The 17,991-nt window shown below is 40.5% G+C and overlaps 1 protein-coding gene across 1 annotated transcript; it reads right to left on the bottom strand.

The window, feature by feature from the left end:
• Window positions 1-5,572: 5,572 nt before the first annotated feature.
• On the bottom strand, window positions 5,573-16,653 carry LOC120692757 (paladin-like). The gene is made up of 19 exons (XM_039976138.1): window positions 16,225-16,653; window positions 15,052-15,183; window positions 14,662-14,733; window positions 14,179-14,249; window positions 13,990-14,089; window positions 13,819-13,917; window positions 13,346-13,472; window positions 12,960-13,093; window positions 12,823-12,882; window positions 12,498-12,733; window positions 10,088-10,514; window positions 9,335-9,658; window positions 8,615-9,220; window positions 8,356-8,529; window positions 7,325-7,555; window positions 6,971-7,254; window positions 6,604-6,882; window positions 6,311-6,442; window positions 5,573-6,060 (listed from the first exon to the last, which is right to left on the bottom strand). Exons 1-19 carry the CDS (start codon window positions 16,636-16,638, stop codon window positions 5,928-5,930), a joined length of 4,035 nt encoding a protein of 1,344 aa, XP_039832072.1. The 5' UTR covers window positions 16,639-16,653; the 3' UTR covers window positions 5,573-5,927.
• Window positions 16,654-17,991: the final 1,338 nt, after the last annotated feature.

Here is a 17,991-nt window from a genome sequence, read left to right as displayed (position 1 = left end):
GGGTCTATTAATGTTTTGTTGTAAGATCTGTGGTCCTAAGATATTAGTTTGTGCATAGCTTCTGAATTAGCACTATAAGTTATTTATGATTTAACTGGCTTCTTGCAGGGTTTGAGAGGACTTTAGGCAGGTTTTTATCCTACAGTTCTTGGATCAACTGTATCCTGGCTTACCAGACCGTATGGTACTGAACTTTGATCAATCTTGTGTTTAATCAATTTATTATTTTCTTTGGCCGAATTAATTGACAACCTTATTGTGGGATTAATTGGATATTATGGTTCTTGGCCATTCTGCCATTTAGGTAAAAAGAAATAGGTTTATACTTTAATCAATTGTCCATCTATATTATAGATAAGAATTTATGATGATAAATATGTTATGATGCACATGTATTCATCAGTTACAAACAATAATGTTTCAAGCTAACAGATTATATCAAAGATATGTTTAGATGCTGACCAATTTCTGTAACTTTATTTTGAAATACTATACTTGCAGAAATGGATGGATCACTGACTTTTTAAATTTTCTAAAATGTCAAATCGATAGAGATTGAAGCTTTCTCATGCACAAGGGAATAGTTGTTTTCTTGTTGGTTGCCTTCTATTCATCAGTAATGTGGTGTTATAAGTGGCCCTAATTCACCCTATTTTGAAATGCTTAAAAGAATGTTAGAACAGATGCTAGATATCTTTTCTGGGAGGAGTGCTCCTTTGGACAATATCATGGCTAGGTATGAGTGTATGCGAGAAATGTTGTTTCAATATCATTTCTCAAATTCTATATTCTTTGCGTATTAGTTTATATTTGATGATTTCCTCGTGTCAAGTCCCACATCATTCTCTCATGTCCATTTTAATTAATGGTTCATTATATATATCATAGGTCCATGTTGCCACTCATTTATTTTGGTGATGCATGTGCATATGTTTGCCTTCTACTTGGAGTTCCCAGAAGCTCAGTATGTTGTTTGAGATACAGTGCATTTTTAACATGCAGACAATCTCGACCAGGTATCACTGATATAAACAGGATGAGATGTACTTCTGTTCTTGAACCTATAAGGCTTCAATTTTATTTTTAGCAATACATGTATGCTTATGTGGTATCATTATCCCTTTGGCATGCAAAATAAGCAGTGTCATTGATTAGGTTGAATTCCATCGCCTCTTTTCTGTCTCCAACTTTTGGAATCCTTCTTTTCATTTTTGAATTTTTACTTATTTCTTTTGGTTTTTGTTCAAGAATAGATGTAAGCTTCTTCAATAATCAGATTGTGTTTGTCACTGGCACAAATGAAAAGCCAACATAACAGGAAATAGTAAAATGTGTTCCTGCAGTGTGATATAGTGTATAGGCACTTTGCCTGTTTGCCACATTCCCCCTTTTCTATGGTCTTGAAATTTTCTAACTGCAGAACTGTGTCCTAGGTTGTGTGTAAACATGATTGGTGTATTTGTTCCACCTATGCTAAAATATTTATAGCATGTCAGGTTAAAGGAGCATTGCATGCTATCCATTCAGGTTAGGATGAAAGATCACTGGTTTGCATGCTGAGGTTCTGCAATCTTCCATTATACTAATTCTCCTTCCCTTTGTATTACAGTTTAACACAGAATTTTGCAAGATGGATGTTAGCATATGTAAATATTGGTTGATGTGGTTTAAGCCGTGTGTCAGAGAATGCCGAGACAACCTCAACAGGATCAAAGGCACCTCAATGGCGATAAAAGGCTGCTCTGCAAATACCCTTGTGCGGGCGAATTAGCGTCACCTCTTATCAAGTACATCTTTAATTAGTTCATGCATGGTGGGCAGTCAACAAAATCACCATTTATTGACATTATATTTGAAGCTTCAAAATAATGTGACTAATTTGTTCATTTCGGAAATGATCTGATGCTCTATTGTTCAGAGAATAGCAAGTAGTTCATTAAGATCATGGCTGCACACATATTCTATTTTTGGTAGTCAAGTTCAGAGTGGGCCTACATGCTTTGCGTAGAATAATCAATTTAGTTAGATATGGCCACCGGCTCACCAAAGAGTTTGAGATGTTGCTTGGAACATCATCATACTCTAGAATATTCTATTAGGTTTCTTTTCTTATTCTTGCTTCTTTATGCCACAATAGTTCTGCAATTTTTTTATAAAATTAACAGTTTTGTGATAACACGTAGGATCCTGACAAGATTTTTTAAAAAAGAAGTGTTTATTTGTTCACTGCGAAATACCAATTCAGGATGATACTTATTCTCACTTTTCTTCTGGTGTTGCTTTGCAGCTGCTACATTATGGTTTAGTTCTATTCTTGTTGCAATAGGTCCATATCGACCTAAGTTACAAGATAGCAGACATCTATCATGTTGCACACTTTAGGATTTAATTTGAATATTAATTTAATTAATATATAGTTTAATGCTTTTTCGAATTAAAAGCTAATTACATTTTTTTAATTACGTGCGTGTCGCACGTGCGTCTACCATGTAGCTCAAGCAAGCTATTGGACTCCACTATTCAGTTTGATAATACATATTTTGTAATGCAGAGATATATATTTCAGTTATGAGAAATAATTTCCCAAAAACAATTTCTTGTGTGGTATTTTACATCTATTTTCAGACGTGTAGGTAGGTCGCACCCAAAACACTTGTAGTGATCCTAGACTTATAGTAGAAAATTGCCCTAATCATGCTTATTACCTCCTAATTTCCTGGGTTTCATATAGTGAGTACTTTGCAGCTTGGATTATACTTCTTGGGTTTTGCACATATGGTTTGTTTTTGGAGGAAAGACTGGAATGCTTCATAGCTCTGAAGTGTATGATGTCATAGCTGAGCAGGTCAAGGTCCTGAAAAGGTTCAGGACATTGCATCTCACTATGGTACTATAAACCTGCAAATGATTAATTTCGAGGATCACATGTGTTTAGTTTCAGAATCAGTTTGAGCCCTCTATCTATTGATTCTTTTAGTATGAGTTCGAGCCCTCTAATTAATTCTTGAACTAATTCTTTTTTCCACCAAGAACATAGTAGAACTAGATAGTTGGATTCACAAGATCTGTTAGAACAACTACCAGCACTGCAGCAGGTATTGTACAGACTTGCAGGTATTTACAGGCACCTCCTCATTATTAATTATTGATTACATCCTGGATGCATTTTCATTGGATGGGGAGGGAGCAACTGCTGGGAAGCAGTCAGCCGCCAACTCATTATAACTCATTGTAGCTTCGTGTCTTTTTAATTTGCTTCATTTGTTAGTAACATCGTCATAGTTTGTTAAGTTGGGATCATCGTAGTTCTGGTAATTTGATTTATTCTTTTTTGTTCTATCCTACTCAAGTTCGAAATAACTGGTCGAATTGTCAAAGTTCTTGAGCTGCACAGTTTTTCATAACATGCTTCTCAATGTGGGAATCTAGAAACTCTATAGAAGCTGATATTGTGGAAATTAGGTGATACAGTCTTTCAATCTTCCTGCTGAGTAGATCTAATTCTCAGTTTAGGCTACTCCTTAATTCTGTTAAACCTCTTCAAGTATGCAACACTGGGCATTGAGAAGTAAAAGGTGTCGCATGTAATTTGTTTCAAACCAGAGCTATCACTTAAACAACTAAACTTTATATCATTTTTAGCCTTCATAATCTGGAGAGTTGAGGCGACACGGTCAACGCGGCGCTGAGGCGACACGGCCGGGGCGGCGCTAAGGCGGCAACAGAGGCCGGGTGAAGAGGACAAGGCCATCAAGGGGGGGGGGGGGGGGGTAGGGGGAAGAGAGGTGGCTGGAGCGGACGCCGCTGATCTGGTGGGAGGCTGCGGCGGTGCCGGCGAGGACGGCGGGGTTCGTGTTAATGAGGAGCAGCTCATCGGTGGGGAACCCCAGCGAGAGCGTGATGAGCGCCTCTGTCTCCGCCTCCCTAGCGCGATGAGGAACCCAAGCTCTTGTGCACAACCTTAGTGATGCACGTTTTGCTAATAATTAATCTAGGTGCATAAATGATGCGTTACAATACATTGACCATTAAGAGGTTGATTTTGTAGGTAGTTGATGATGAGTTCATAAAAATTTTCTGTCGGTCTAACTTTATTATTGTTGTGTGTTTGAACCGTCAAGACAGTTAACATTATATCATGTTGTATAATTATCTGTATAATACATGCTTCGTACTATATTATACATACCATTTGCCTATTTTTATAATTACTAGCAAATATGCCCGTGCGGTGCAACGGCATAGAAAAATTGATCATAAGCCGTGGAAGTGTACTTTATTCGCAATGCACATGAACGTACAACTGATGACTCTACACAAGGGTTATGGAAAGGATGAGGTTTCAAAGTCTTTCACCAAAGAATATCTCTTTAGTAGAGTCCTCAATTTTGCCCTTGTTCTTAGGCTCAGGTACTGCTTTTAGTCCAACTAAGTCAATCAACCACAAGCATCCATACCAAATATACAAGAAAAAAAAAATTTATACCACTATACACTATCTTATACATACTATTTACCTATTTTTATAATTATGTACTTTTTTATGTTTCAAATATTTTGTCTGTTTTCACCACAATTAAGACCCTGTTGTTTGTTTTCACCAGATATATAGTTTCTCAAAAATGTTTGTTGCAACTAAAATTTAGTGTGGTTATTTTTTACAACATTGTTCTTTAGACACGTGCGATGCCGCACGTGCACCCTACTAGTTATATATATGCCTAATACGCTCGCGACACGAATCTTGAGATGAAAAACTACCGGGAGATCCGATTCTTTCTTTCATTTTACGAAAGGGTCCATTATATATATTTTTTTTGAACAAAAAGGGTCCATTTTACTACATTAAAGACTTTGTTCACTTCACCCTCATTTGTTCCCAATTTCCTATCAACCAAAATTTCTCTCTCTCTCTGAAAAAGTTCAAATGTTATGCCATGATAAGCTATATTATAAAAAACGATTAAAGAAATTTTCATGCTGTATATGGTTAAGCTAGTGCCATATATTTTCAACTTACGATAATAAGCAGAAAATTTTAAATGTAAAACATGACATCCAGATTTAATTTTTGGTGTGGGGTGTAAAATGGATCAATTTTCGCCACTACTGGGATTCAAATGATCCGAAATTTATATATAAAGAGGATGAACAGATAAATTGCACTAGATATCGTATATAATTTTTTCTAGACCGTCAGTTAATTTTCTTTGCAACATGATTGGATTGAAGAAAAAAAAACTTAACCTGCGGGGGGTAAGACCGCCCCCACGGCATTGTTTGAGAGGTAGAATGACCTTCTCACATCATGCCAAGAAAACCCCCGAACCCCTACCCTACCCGTACACGGGAGTCCGTCGCCTTGTGAGCTATGCCGGACCTCAAACCATGCCTTGGAAATTGGATTGAAGAAAATCGAGGGGATTTTGACTCTTAAGGATTTAATCTCTAATTCTTTTCAATCCCATTAAATTTGGATTGCACATGCAACTTAGAAAAAGGAGCACTTTCATTGAATTTTCAAAATTGGCCAATCAACTCAATATAATTTCTAAAAAGGGCAGTGTCCATGTCGATGCCCAGACAATAGCTCATAAATCAAAGCTCTCGGAACGCATATCAGATACATACATGAGGATGAACTAAATAAAACGGTAAAAAGGAAAAAAAAGGAAGAAAAATACCAAACCGAAAATTCCTAACATGTTCACCTACATAAGCTTGACAATATATACATGCTTCCTGGTGTCAATTAACACCAACAAGTACAGTACAACGCTCAGCCTAAGCTGCACTTTCTTTCTCCCGAAATCCCATAACCACACCTTCCACTCTAAGCTATTGTCTCCTTCCCTTTCCAAATCTCGAGGTGAGTTTGCCTAAGGAAGAGCCAGAATTAACTACACAACCACGACCCTGAAGATTATCTATTTATCCAGCTTTAAATTATCGCAAAGGTGGCCAAGCTCAGGCCTAGCCTTCATCCATGATGTAAATGTTGCTTCACGCGGTGTTGCACAGTAGAGGTAGGACCTGAAGGTGATCAGAAAGAAGTAACGCCTGCAACATAGTACAATATGAATCAATACCAGGTGAAAAGCAAATTGACATAGCAAAGCAAATATTCGGGCATTTAGGATCAGGCAGCTAAACACTGATTAAAAAATGCAGTACTGATTAACAAGATACTGACATGGGAAATTTATCTTGGGAACTATCTATCAAAGATGAACAAATAGAATGCATAGTAATTGCTGACAAATAGAGGAGGTTATGCATTAAAACAAGATAACTCTTTAGTTAAACATACCTAGCTTTTGTAACCATATCAGTGAGATAAGAGTGTTCCTCATCATCGTCATCGTCATCGTCATGCGAACAGTCTTGCAGTGCTTTCCTATATTGCAGAATATCCTCCCGCAAATGACCAGCACCAGAACACCTTCATGGGTGAAACTGATCATCAGAAAAATTGACAAACACTGATATGCTGGATCACATCAGTGAGGCAACTCATCTAGCTTTCAGTTAGTCCACAACTGCATTTAAATCGTCAATACAAAATCCATAGCTCAAGAAGCAGAAACAAGTTACACCACATACCTGTCAATAACTGTGTCAACCTCTTCTTTGCTCTTGGGCCCATGTACCAACACTCTAGTAAGGTTTAATATGTCACGGTAGTCACCCTGCCTAAGTGCTATGTCAGTGGATGTTTTGATGGACACATTCTTTGTAAGTGATGTTGATACAAAGTGTGTTTCTGCTGTTTCTTCCATGACAAACTTTGCATCCGCACCCAGTCCCAGGCAGGTAATGGCCATTGCATAAGCAACACCACCATATCCAGTGTGTGAAATAAAGAGATAGTACCTAGCAGATCTGTAGAAAAACAACAGTAAGTATTGTATCCTGTAACTGAGGAACTTAACTCGACAAGTTATAGAAATTTGAAAATCAGTGTACATACTCATCAATTAATGATTGTATAGCATCTACATCAGCAGCTAATGCTTCTCTTTCCCTGGTGAGAGGTATTCTTTTATAGTCGATACAATAGCCCTTGTTTCTCAATGTGCCATACACTTCAGCTGGTGTCATCACGTCCTCTGGATCTATGTGTTCCCAATAACCTACCACATTACACTGATTCGTGTCTGCATTAAATTCTTCTTGATGGAGAAGTAACCGGCCACCTAGTTGTTTGACTTCAGCAAGTATATCCTCCTTTAGCCTTGTCTCTATGCTCTCTACCTACACAGAAGATAATTTAAGGATTGCCACAAAAAAGAACTCCTTTAATTATTGCAAAAATGTCTCTCACCATTGGACCACTAATGCCAACATGCTTCAGAGTATCAACAGGCTGATCCAGTTCTCTCAAAACAAATGGCGTTCCCTTGATGTAAACAACCACTTCCTCCCTGAGATCAGTGACGATCACCTTCTGGGCACTGCTTCTTCCGGTTGTGTCTTTAGAACCTAGATATGACAGAACATCGCTTGCTCCATCAATAGTTGGTGTTGCCATGCTATAAACAGGGTATCCATCCACCTGAAACAGATGTTCTAAAATTTGTAACTATTTGTTCCAAATTATCCCTTCATTTCTAAAGTAAGTTTTAAAATTAGCAATTGTTGCAAGTAGATAGGGCTAATTTGATTGTAATAGCCATCAGTTTATGCTCTCAAGAACTTGCAAGCAGAGGTAAAAAAACATGTCCAGGCTAACCTGGATCCCTTGATGGAAAACACATAGTGGCTACAGCTGTAGTGCAAATGTGCAATTTTAATGAACAGAAAACTTTTATTATTTGCACATTGAATGTGACATAGAACCCCCCCCCCCCCCCCCCCCCCCCCAAAACTCTTTTTACTATGACTACTGCCTATGGGTCATAACAGAACAACAGAATGAAAAATATCCAATGCAGAAGCTAAGCTGGCACTCCATCAAAAGAACTTACAAAACTATCTACATCCACTACATCTAAGTGAAACAACCAACATGATATTTCAGTGTGTAACCTAACATAAAGATTCAAGGCTCCCAATTCGAAATTCAATTATGAAGCCAGCAGACATATTACTACAGGTTAGTTGCCATAATAAAAGCTTAAAAAGATTGAGAAGTCAATATCTTTTGAGGATAAATATCATTCCTTCGTTGCAATATTATTACATATGGTTTGAAGTGATTAGAAATATTAGTCCCTCAGCAGTAGTTTCATGCCAAAACATCACCTAATCTAAATTTTAAACAACAGAACTAGGATATGAATGATTTACTTAAAAAACTTACACAATCAATTATCAAAGATTGAATGCGTCAATTTTTAGGTAACACAGCAATACCTTAAAAACATGTGGTGCGCCCTGGAAATTCACGCTGCTTGACCTTTTCTGTCCAGGAAAGAAGTACATTTTGAGTATTGATCCCTTTTCCAGAACAGAACCATTACGAGCTTTGACAACGGTTTCCATTGTTACATCACCTTGTGGAGGTCGATATGTTGCTTTCTGCTCATGCTGCAAATAGCAAATATTTCTTTGTAGTCACTTTTGGAAAGGTGCCCAAAATGAAGTTTTTGTAAGGAACGAGGAATATATTTACCGGTACAGTGAAAAAACGGCCAGGTCGCAGTCTTATGCTCCATTTCATGGTTTGGATCTCTGGCCTCTGTTGCAGCCATCCTTTAAATGAGATCTTCGCTTCTCCTTGCCCACAGAAACCATCAAATGCTTCGCTACCAAGGTATGCCGAAAATGCAATTAACTTGAGGTATCTCTCCAAATATTCAGCACCGCGATTTAGTGCAACCCTCCTAACTCTAGGTTCCACATGTTGTTGATTAATTACTTTTGTATACTTCAGAACAGCTTGGCGAATATTCTGCAAAGCTGAACATCTATCAATAACAGTATCCAAAGTCTGCCTACACTCAATTCCATTATCAAATAATCTTGTAATTTTTCGCAGAAGGAGGATGTCTTTAATTCCAAATCCAGGAGATAGCTTTGTCAAAGTGCGACTTTTCCAAGGTTCTGAATTCAAGTTCCCATTGTAGTCTGCTGTATCTTCTCCAGTTGAGTAAACAGCATCATTGGCATCTTCATGGTTATTTTGACATGATGGAATTCTAATAGGCCTGCCATGATCAATTCGGAGTTTCAGCAGGCAAGCAATCACAGTTCCAGTAGTTGTTCTGCCCCTGCCCATCTATATAAACACCACAAAAGTCAACATTCAGGTTTTTTAAAACTCTCATAAGTCAAGACTCAATCCTTTGCTTAATGTAGTATGCTATAACAGTAAAGAAATGAGCAGCTGTACCTGGCAATTGAATACAAAAGCAGTGTCCTTGCTAGCAGAAGCAACATTGAAGGCTATTGTGTCAAAGTCTGAACTTTTTGGAGCTTTACCATCAGTAATGGGCACTCGTGCATATTTTATGTGAAGGCCTTCAGACTCCAAGTGTTTGAATACCTCCAATGGAGTCAGAACAGCTTCATTGTCCACATTTTCCCATGTGTCGAAGATCTCACCATTGTCAGTTTCATGGATAACCATTATTGCTCCACCATACCGTTCCGCCTCCCGTAAAATGTCCTCCTTTAGCCGAGCTTCCATGCGTTCCACCCTTTCACGATCAATCCCCTGACATCATGTATCAGTTAGAGAACTGAACCATTTTCCAGAGCAAATGACATACCACATCAAAATATACACAATATACACTCAGCATGTTTAGATATAATAATTGATAACTCCATAAATTCTAACAGTATGAGCAAATAAGCCACATTCAATCCATACAACCCATATGGACAAGTCCTTTGGACAGTTTTATGATTAGTAGTTGAACACCTAAGAAGGGAATGAGGATAAGTAGCAGAGTTGTGGGTACAGATTATCACATCAACCTCGGAATTTCAAATTGATGCATCCTGTGACAACAAGAGAAAAACATAAAAAATGCATATCCAATATAGACTATTGAAAATCTTGTTATTATTACCACAAAAAGTTACAAGCAACCAACACTTTTTCACAAAATCCATCGAGGAAACTGAAGATGGTGCTTACCGTGTACTCCAGCATATTCTTGCAAGGTCTTTCCACTTCACGTAGCACAAATGGTTTTCTATTTATGTAGATAACTGGTTCTTCTCTCATATTATGCCACAGTATTGGCCGCCCTCCTTTGCTTGTACTGATACGCTGGATAACAGCTCGAATACCATCAACTGTAGGATTTGCAACACCATAGACTGGAAATCCAGAGATTTCCCGAAAATTTGGTGCACCATCCACTCTTTCAGGCAAATTAAGGTTGTGGCAACCTGGGCAGTGATCACTTTTTAAAACAGTTTGACGCCCGAGAACTTCACCATTCCTCATGGCAGCAACATCCATATCTTGAGGACACCCATCAGCAGACTCAACAATTTTTGTAAGAGGGGGTTTTGAACTTGAATAACCAAGAGCACCCATTGGATGTCTCCTCAGTAGCCTGAATACATTCAAATGGGAGAAATGAGCTTCCTTGTTATGTGGAATGAGCATGGAACAAGAGGCTGGAAGTAGAGAATATAATAGGTGATAGTATTACAAACAGTTTTTTATATATATAATTATGGCATGCTTGAAAGCTTTCTTTTTTATGTCGAACAATCATGTATTAAGAATAGAGAATACAACCAGTTGCAATATTAGAAAGAAAATTTTATATCTGGCACTGTTGACTGTCATCACAATGCATCCTTTACAATGCTTTAAACAGAAAGCAATGGAATCAATGGACTTCAAATAGTGGACAATATCTAGAGATCAATATGCCAGCAAATTACGTAAGCAATCCTTAAGGATTTGTACTTTACTGCACAAATACATCACGCAAACTGCCATAAGCAGCTGTGCGCAATGTTACCGGGCACAGGTGCATGTGTCGGAGTTTGACTAGGGTGTGGGGTGCCCGATTCGGCAAAAAATCAAACAAAATGAAATCCGACAGGGGTGTCCAGATAACACTCCTGGCACATCTAGTCGTTCATACTGCGATAGTGGAAACTGGGATCCTGCCCTTGAAATTGTTAAGTAGCACTTCCATTTCCGCTTGATTCTACTACTAGCATACACTCATCCCTTGGCGCAAGGCCAAAAACTGGAACACATTGATTCCTCTTGGACATTTATATGACAAATTTCAGAGACATTATTTCTGCTGTGTATGCATTCTTGGTATACTCTCAACATATTCTTGCTAGGCATATCCGCAGAACATCCTTGATCAAATGGGAGAAAAAAAATGATGAAACCTATATAGAGTTAAAATATGCTGAAAGACAGAAAGAGAGAAGGCAGACAGATGAATGGAAGTGAATAGTGATACTGCTAAATTACTATTAGGAAGCTATGAAGATGTCATGTGCAAGTGAGCAATGGATCATATCTACAGGTGTTGTACGTCTGCTCTCTTAATATCCACAACATTACCTATATTTAAACAATATCCCTGTAAACACTGGCACTTAGATGCAGAGTAGCTCTTCAACAATGAATGTCTAGAGCATATTGTGTGGCTTAGAAAATGGCGTTCGAAAATGGCAAGCATATATATAGAAAACGGACCTAATATATTTTAGTACACCCCGCCCCGGCTCGCTCTCACACATGTTATGGTACGAGCAACGGCACCCCTATGTAAGGGTGGGGCAGGGGTTCGGAGGTTTTCTTGGCCTGTGTGAAAAGGTCTTCTTAGTCAATGCCCGGAAGCCGTCATAACCCCCCGCAGGTCAAGTTTGTTTTTAAAAAAAATAGTACACGAAGACTTTACATTGCCTTAACTGTAAAAGATTGACTAGGAATTTCTTGCATTCAAATTATATGTCCAGTTCACATTATTGGCTTGATATGCAGGTTCATATAAGGTAGTCTTGATTAGATCTAATAATTCTACTACCTTTCCAAAACAGTCCACAAGCAAAATAATTCTTGGCTCTGAAGCCACAAATCCAAATAAAGATTTTTGATAAATGCAGTAATTATTCAGATTTTGGCTATGACCTTAAATAATTCTTGAGCCACAAAGCCACGGAGCTGTTATTAGGCTCCTATGTTGCGTTAATGATCATCACACTCATGTGTGAACTATATAACTTCCGACGCGATGGTATACGCCTTGCAACAGTTCTGACTGCCATCAAGAATTCAAAAGTAAAATCTGAACAAAGATCAATATAGCATCTTGTTGAGACTACTCAGACTAGGGAGGTTTCAAGACATGACAACTTGGTTGAAACACTGGAAGGTCTAAGAGGATGAATGGGCAATGCGAGAGCAAAATAAACTATCACTCAACAAGTAAAGCATCACAAAACAAAAAAGTGTTAATTTTCAAGAACTAATCTCAGAAAAGGAAACATAGTTTAGGCTACATACATTCTTACAAGCTGTATACTTCTGACATTTCTACAGTAAAGTTGCCAAATCTCACCTTCGAAGAATGCTGTACAGTTCAGGCCTCGCTCTCATCCAATCAGAAAAACTAACTTCTACTGAAAATTTTGTTTGGTGAGCAGAGCTCACTGAATGCACATAGACAGCAAAGCATATAAGGAAGTAATAACGTTCCAAGTACTCCACAAAGAAGGAAAGTGATGCCTCCCGTTTCATCTCATCAGACTGCCGAAGAATGCTATTGCGGTAGGTAGCAATAGCTTCTCTTAGGTTCTGTTCACAAAGAAATAAGGCATAAGCAGGAAATAACTGATAAATTGCTCCGATTAAACTGCTAGCATTCAGAACATGAAATGGTATACCTGCATAGAGTCACATTTGTCAATAACTTTGTCAACTTGCCTTTTTCCTTCAACACCGCCCTGCAAAATACCAAATCATAAAGTGACGAGACTCAGAAAATGAGAGATTAAGGAAACAAAAGAAAAAAGGTTATTACTTCAAGAACTCGGACTAAGCTCCTAATGACAGCATATTCTCCTCTGAGGATTGCTTCTTCTGAGCTAGGCATATAGTCATCTACATCATTTCCAGCATAGAAGACCTTCCCAATCGAGCCTGTCCTCGGGATACCTGCAGCACAGAGAAAATCCCCACATCTATAAAATCCAAGTACATACATGATTATGAGCAGAAAATGCAACAAGCATATATTAAGATTCAGTGTGCCTTACGTAGAATCAGTTGCCATCAGTTTGTAATACTAAACGACCACACAACAGTTCCCAATACAACTGTCTGCGGGCATACTACTGTTTCTCAATTAGTTCTACACAGATAACAGAAGGAACCATGAATGCATCCATAGTAAACTTTTTTTCTCACCTGAAGCTCCTATTCGGTTTAGATAAACCAATGTAGCTATGACCATTCCAGTAGTCGTCCGTCCCCTCCCCATTTGGCAGTTAAACACAATTTCTGTTTCTAAATCAACTTGAGAGATTCGACGTACCTGTTAAATACAATGAAACTCGACGTTATGTAACAATTAACTTGCTACAGCAGGATAACTTTGATATTATACAATTTCTGAATATTTCATAATTGCCATAGCTCAGAGTCTGCAGATATTTGGAACCTGCCAGATACGCTTCCTGTGAAGCATGGCAAAACAGCCCAGAGCTTTTCCAACTTAAAAGAAAAGTTAAATACACAGAAACAGCATGACTTGCACAAATATTTCAATGTATCCAGATCCAGACAAGGTAGACCTGTAATGTTCTAATTTTTCTAGCAATGGAGTGAGACAATACTATCAGGAGCGATTAGCAAGTTCAACAGCAACATATAGAACTAACCAAGTTGTCAAAATCTCCCTCCTTCGGTGCTTTCTCATCAGTAATTGGAACACGTTCGTAGTCGACAAGGTACCCTTGATGTTGCAGCTCCTCATAGACCTACAGAGGAATAGTTTTTCTCTGAATAGGACTAAACATCAGGAAATAATGAAACCATAAATATGACATTACCTCAAGTGGAGTCTTCACTGTATCAGACACCACTGATTCCCACTGGTCCACCATCTGACCATTTGGCAGCTCATCAGTGACTAGTATCTTATTCCCATATCTGACATCAAACATTCCAGTACCAGACACCTCTTAATAGTCACATGGACATAAAAAGTAGTTTGATTTATATGTTCACAAGTGATGTACCTTGAAGCTTCCTGAAGAATATCTTCCTTAAGGCGAAACTCCATTTGCTCCACTCTGTCTCGGTTAATTCCCTATATTAACACAGATTCAGGATCACTAATTGTTAAGGAAAGAAAATGAAAGCATATATTTCTAGGTTAAATACCATAGTCAATATGTTTCCAAGAATTAACAACAATTGCAAAAGTAAAGACAATTAATTTAAGAAAAAACAAGTATGCCGTATATATAAGTTAAGCAATAAGCACTCAATTAATAGATCTCCAGGAAACTCACTCAAGATTGGCAACTGTGCTGATGCATTATATTTTTTCTAAATAAAACAATATGTTTGATTTTTGTCTCAGGGTGTTAGCAGCATAATCCCCCTTTTGTAAGTTTAACAGGACCAATGGCTTGTGCTTTATGACCTTTGAGGATTCTAACAAAGTCGGTACAAATGCAAAAGTGACATCATTAAGTAAGTCGGAGATGTAAGCTAACCGTGTACTCCAGATTTGAGAAGGGCTTTTCAACATCCCGCAAAACAAAGGGCCGACCATTGATGTAGATAACCTGTATAGTATTAGCAAAGAAAACACAAGTTACTAGATGCCATGCCATGAGAGACAGAGACAGAACATATACCCCGTTCCAGGGAGATGCAGAACTGCTCACTAAGAGGGAAAAAGTTATATGTCAAATTCACTTGAAATAAAAATTGCATGTTTCAAAAGAGAGGGAGGGAGGGAGGTTTCTCAATTTTTTCTTAAATAACACATGCACTCGCTTTTCTACTTACTAGTGAGGGTGGCAACTTGATATTCTATATATCTTGAAAGGTTTTGAACCCATAAGTTTGGTGTACTCTAGTCTACAAATTAGTGCTCTTACCGGTTCCTCCCGAAGACTATGCCATAGAATTCGGGTTTGCTTTCCTTTCTTTTTTGCTCCAATATGATTTAGCACATTAGCAATCCCTTCCATTGTTGGCATCGCAACACCATGAACACGTAATGACCCAGCCTGAAAAACAAAGTGATGATAGCAGCTGATGAAAGAACTACTCTGTTAACCATCAAGAAATGATTGATACAAACATATTTTAAGAATGACAGGGAACCAAGATCAGATTTTTTTGCGACCGTGCCTAAGCACGTATTTCATTAAGAGGAGGAAAGGAGATTACAGCGGGTTCAAAGGAACTCGCGATGGCGAGCTCCTTTAACCAAGTCATGGTCCAAAGCGATTAAGCTATTACATGCAACCAAGACCAGATAGACCACTGAATTTGAATGGTCACATGGAAAACAAAACTAGAGCAATACAAATGGATAAGGAACTACTCTAAAGCTAATGATTCAAGCCACCAGTGTTCCCCCACCAGTCGATTTTTTTTAAGTCAGCATGTAGTTTGCCAAATTGAAGATGAACTTTTTAGTGCCTACATATGTCCGCACAGAATGTGCAATTTTCTTGTGACCTAAATAATTCAGGCACTTTTAAAAAACTAACAATGTGTGTTTCCATATAGTGTTAACACCCCAGTTATTTTTTCCCCAAAATTTGACATCATGAAACGCTGCAATGTCTAGCCAAGTAGTGTGGTTTTAAGCAACTGAATCTTCAAGGGAACTTAAAATTAGCAAAGGTGGTCTGGAACGAAAGTGAGTAACAAAACCAGGCAAGCATTTTACACGAATCAGAATGAATACTTGGAAACTCAGACAGATTATTATGACTGAAAAAGAGCACGCCTGAAAACGAAGCAGTTAACGCACGCGCACTGAAGTCAGCAGGGAAACACGCGCGCGAGAGGGAAACAAGGCAAACAATCCCTTCTGTAAGCGATCGCGGGGAATGCCGGCGACGCTGGAGATTGGAGAACCCACCCGCGGCGCGCAACAGAGGACTGGCTGCTAACTGAGCCCCACCACCACTCCATCCTCCCAGAGAGGTGGAGGACGCGAGATTGATGACGGGGTGGAGACGAGACGACAAGGCACGAGACCGGGACGAGAAGAGAGAGCAGCGGAACACCCCGATTGAGCCAACGAACCGACCAACCTGGCGGTAATTGGGCGCGCCGTCGATTTGCGGGGAGAGCCGCTTGTTCTGGCACCCCGGGAAGTGGTCGCTCTTGACGATGGTCTTCTTCCCGAGCACGGAGCCGCCCCTGCTGCTGATGACCTGCTCGGCGGCCGCGGCCGCCCGCACGTCCTCCATCTCCCCGGCCTCCATCCCCGCCGCGGCCAGCGGGGGCGTCCCCAGCCCCGCTCCCCTCAGTCCCGCGCGGCACCACCCCCTGCTCCCGCGGCGGGGCGCGGCGCGCGCTGCGACGGCGCGGAGACCGGGCGGGCCGGGACGGCGCGGTGGCGGGAGGAGGAGGGAGCGCGGGGCGCAGGAGGAGGAGGACGATGGGGTCCGAGAGGGGGCGGAAGCGGAAGCCAATAGGAGGCGATCCAACTTCTCTGACTTCATGAAGCGAAGTCACAACAGTATTCTGAGTCTGGATGGGGCGGGGCGGGGCGGGGCGGGGAGGAAGCGATAGGTGGCGGCCGGTGCGGGGAAGCGATAGGAGGCAGCGCGGAGGATGGGGTAGGCATCCGGCGCAGGCTCTCCCTCTCCCTCTCGCTGGCTGGGCGCGTAGGCCCCGCTCCCTCCCCTAGTCCCAGGCCCTGTTTGGTTTACTGCTAGTACTACTAGCACACATTTCCCGATAAAAGAATCTTCAATGCATGGAGTATTAAACGAAGTTTATTTGCAAAACCTTTTCACAGATGGGTGTAACTTTTCACGACGAATCTAATAATAGTAATTAATCGATGATTGGCTACAGTGATGCTACAGTAACCATCCTCGAATCGTGCGGTCAAATGCCTCATTAGGTTCGTCTCGCGAAGTAGAACACGGCTGTGGAGTTAGTTTTGTAAATTACCTTTATTTATTATCCTTAATTATTGGTCAAAATTTTTGTGCTACTTGTGCTAATCTAAACCAAACAGGGCCCCAGGCGCTCAGGCAGAGCCTGGCAGTGGGCAGCCGCAGCTTTTCTCGATCCAGGCAGTGTTTAGATCCACCAAAAACCCCTACAAAAACATCACATCTCCGTCACATCTCCATCACATTGAAACATTAAATGTAGCAAATGACTCATGCATGAAGTACTAAATGTAGGTAAATAAAAAAAATAATTACATAGTTTTGATGTACATTGCGAGACGAATCTTTTGAGCCTAATTAGGTCATGGTAGGACAATATCTACCACAAACTGTCGGGTGCCACAATTAGGGACACCCTAATTAGGGTACTAAGACCGCTTTTGAAAACACAAACACATGTTAAGGCAACTGGGCCCACGAAGGCCCCCAGCCTCCTTCCAAATCCGGAAGAAAGGAAAGGATTCAAAGAAGCCCAGCAGGTGGCCCATTCGCACCCCTCTCAGGCCCACCGAACAATCTCCGCCTCGCTCGAGGGTAGCGGATCTACCCTCGAGCGGGTCACTCATCTCCGCCTCGGTCGAGGGCTCCCCCCGAGACCCTCGACCGCGCAAACGCATCTCCGCCTCGCTCGAGGACAGCGGACCTGCCCTCGAGCGGGTGGCCAATCTCCGCCTCGCTCGAGGACAGCGGACCTGCCCTCGAGCGGGTGGCCAATCTCCGCCTCGCTCGAGGACAGCGGACCTGCCCTCGAGCGGGTGGCCAATCTCCGCCTCGCTCGAGGCCGTCTCTCGGCACAAGGGACAAACGGCCCCGCCGCCCAACCGACCGCCGTACGAAGGCATTAAAAGCCAGCCACTCCGCCACGGCTCAAAGGACGGGCGGCGTCAGACT

This window comes from Panicum virgatum, chromosome 9N (assembly GCF_016808335.1).
Source record: "Panicum virgatum strain AP13 chromosome 9N, P.virgatum_v5, whole genome shotgun sequence".
Classification (NCBI taxonomy): domain Eukaryota; kingdom Viridiplantae; phylum Streptophyta; class Magnoliopsida; order Poales; family Poaceae; genus Panicum; species Panicum virgatum.
The sequence above is the reverse complement of the archived record's forward strand: the minus strand, read 5'-3'. Positions and strand labels throughout refer to the sequence as shown.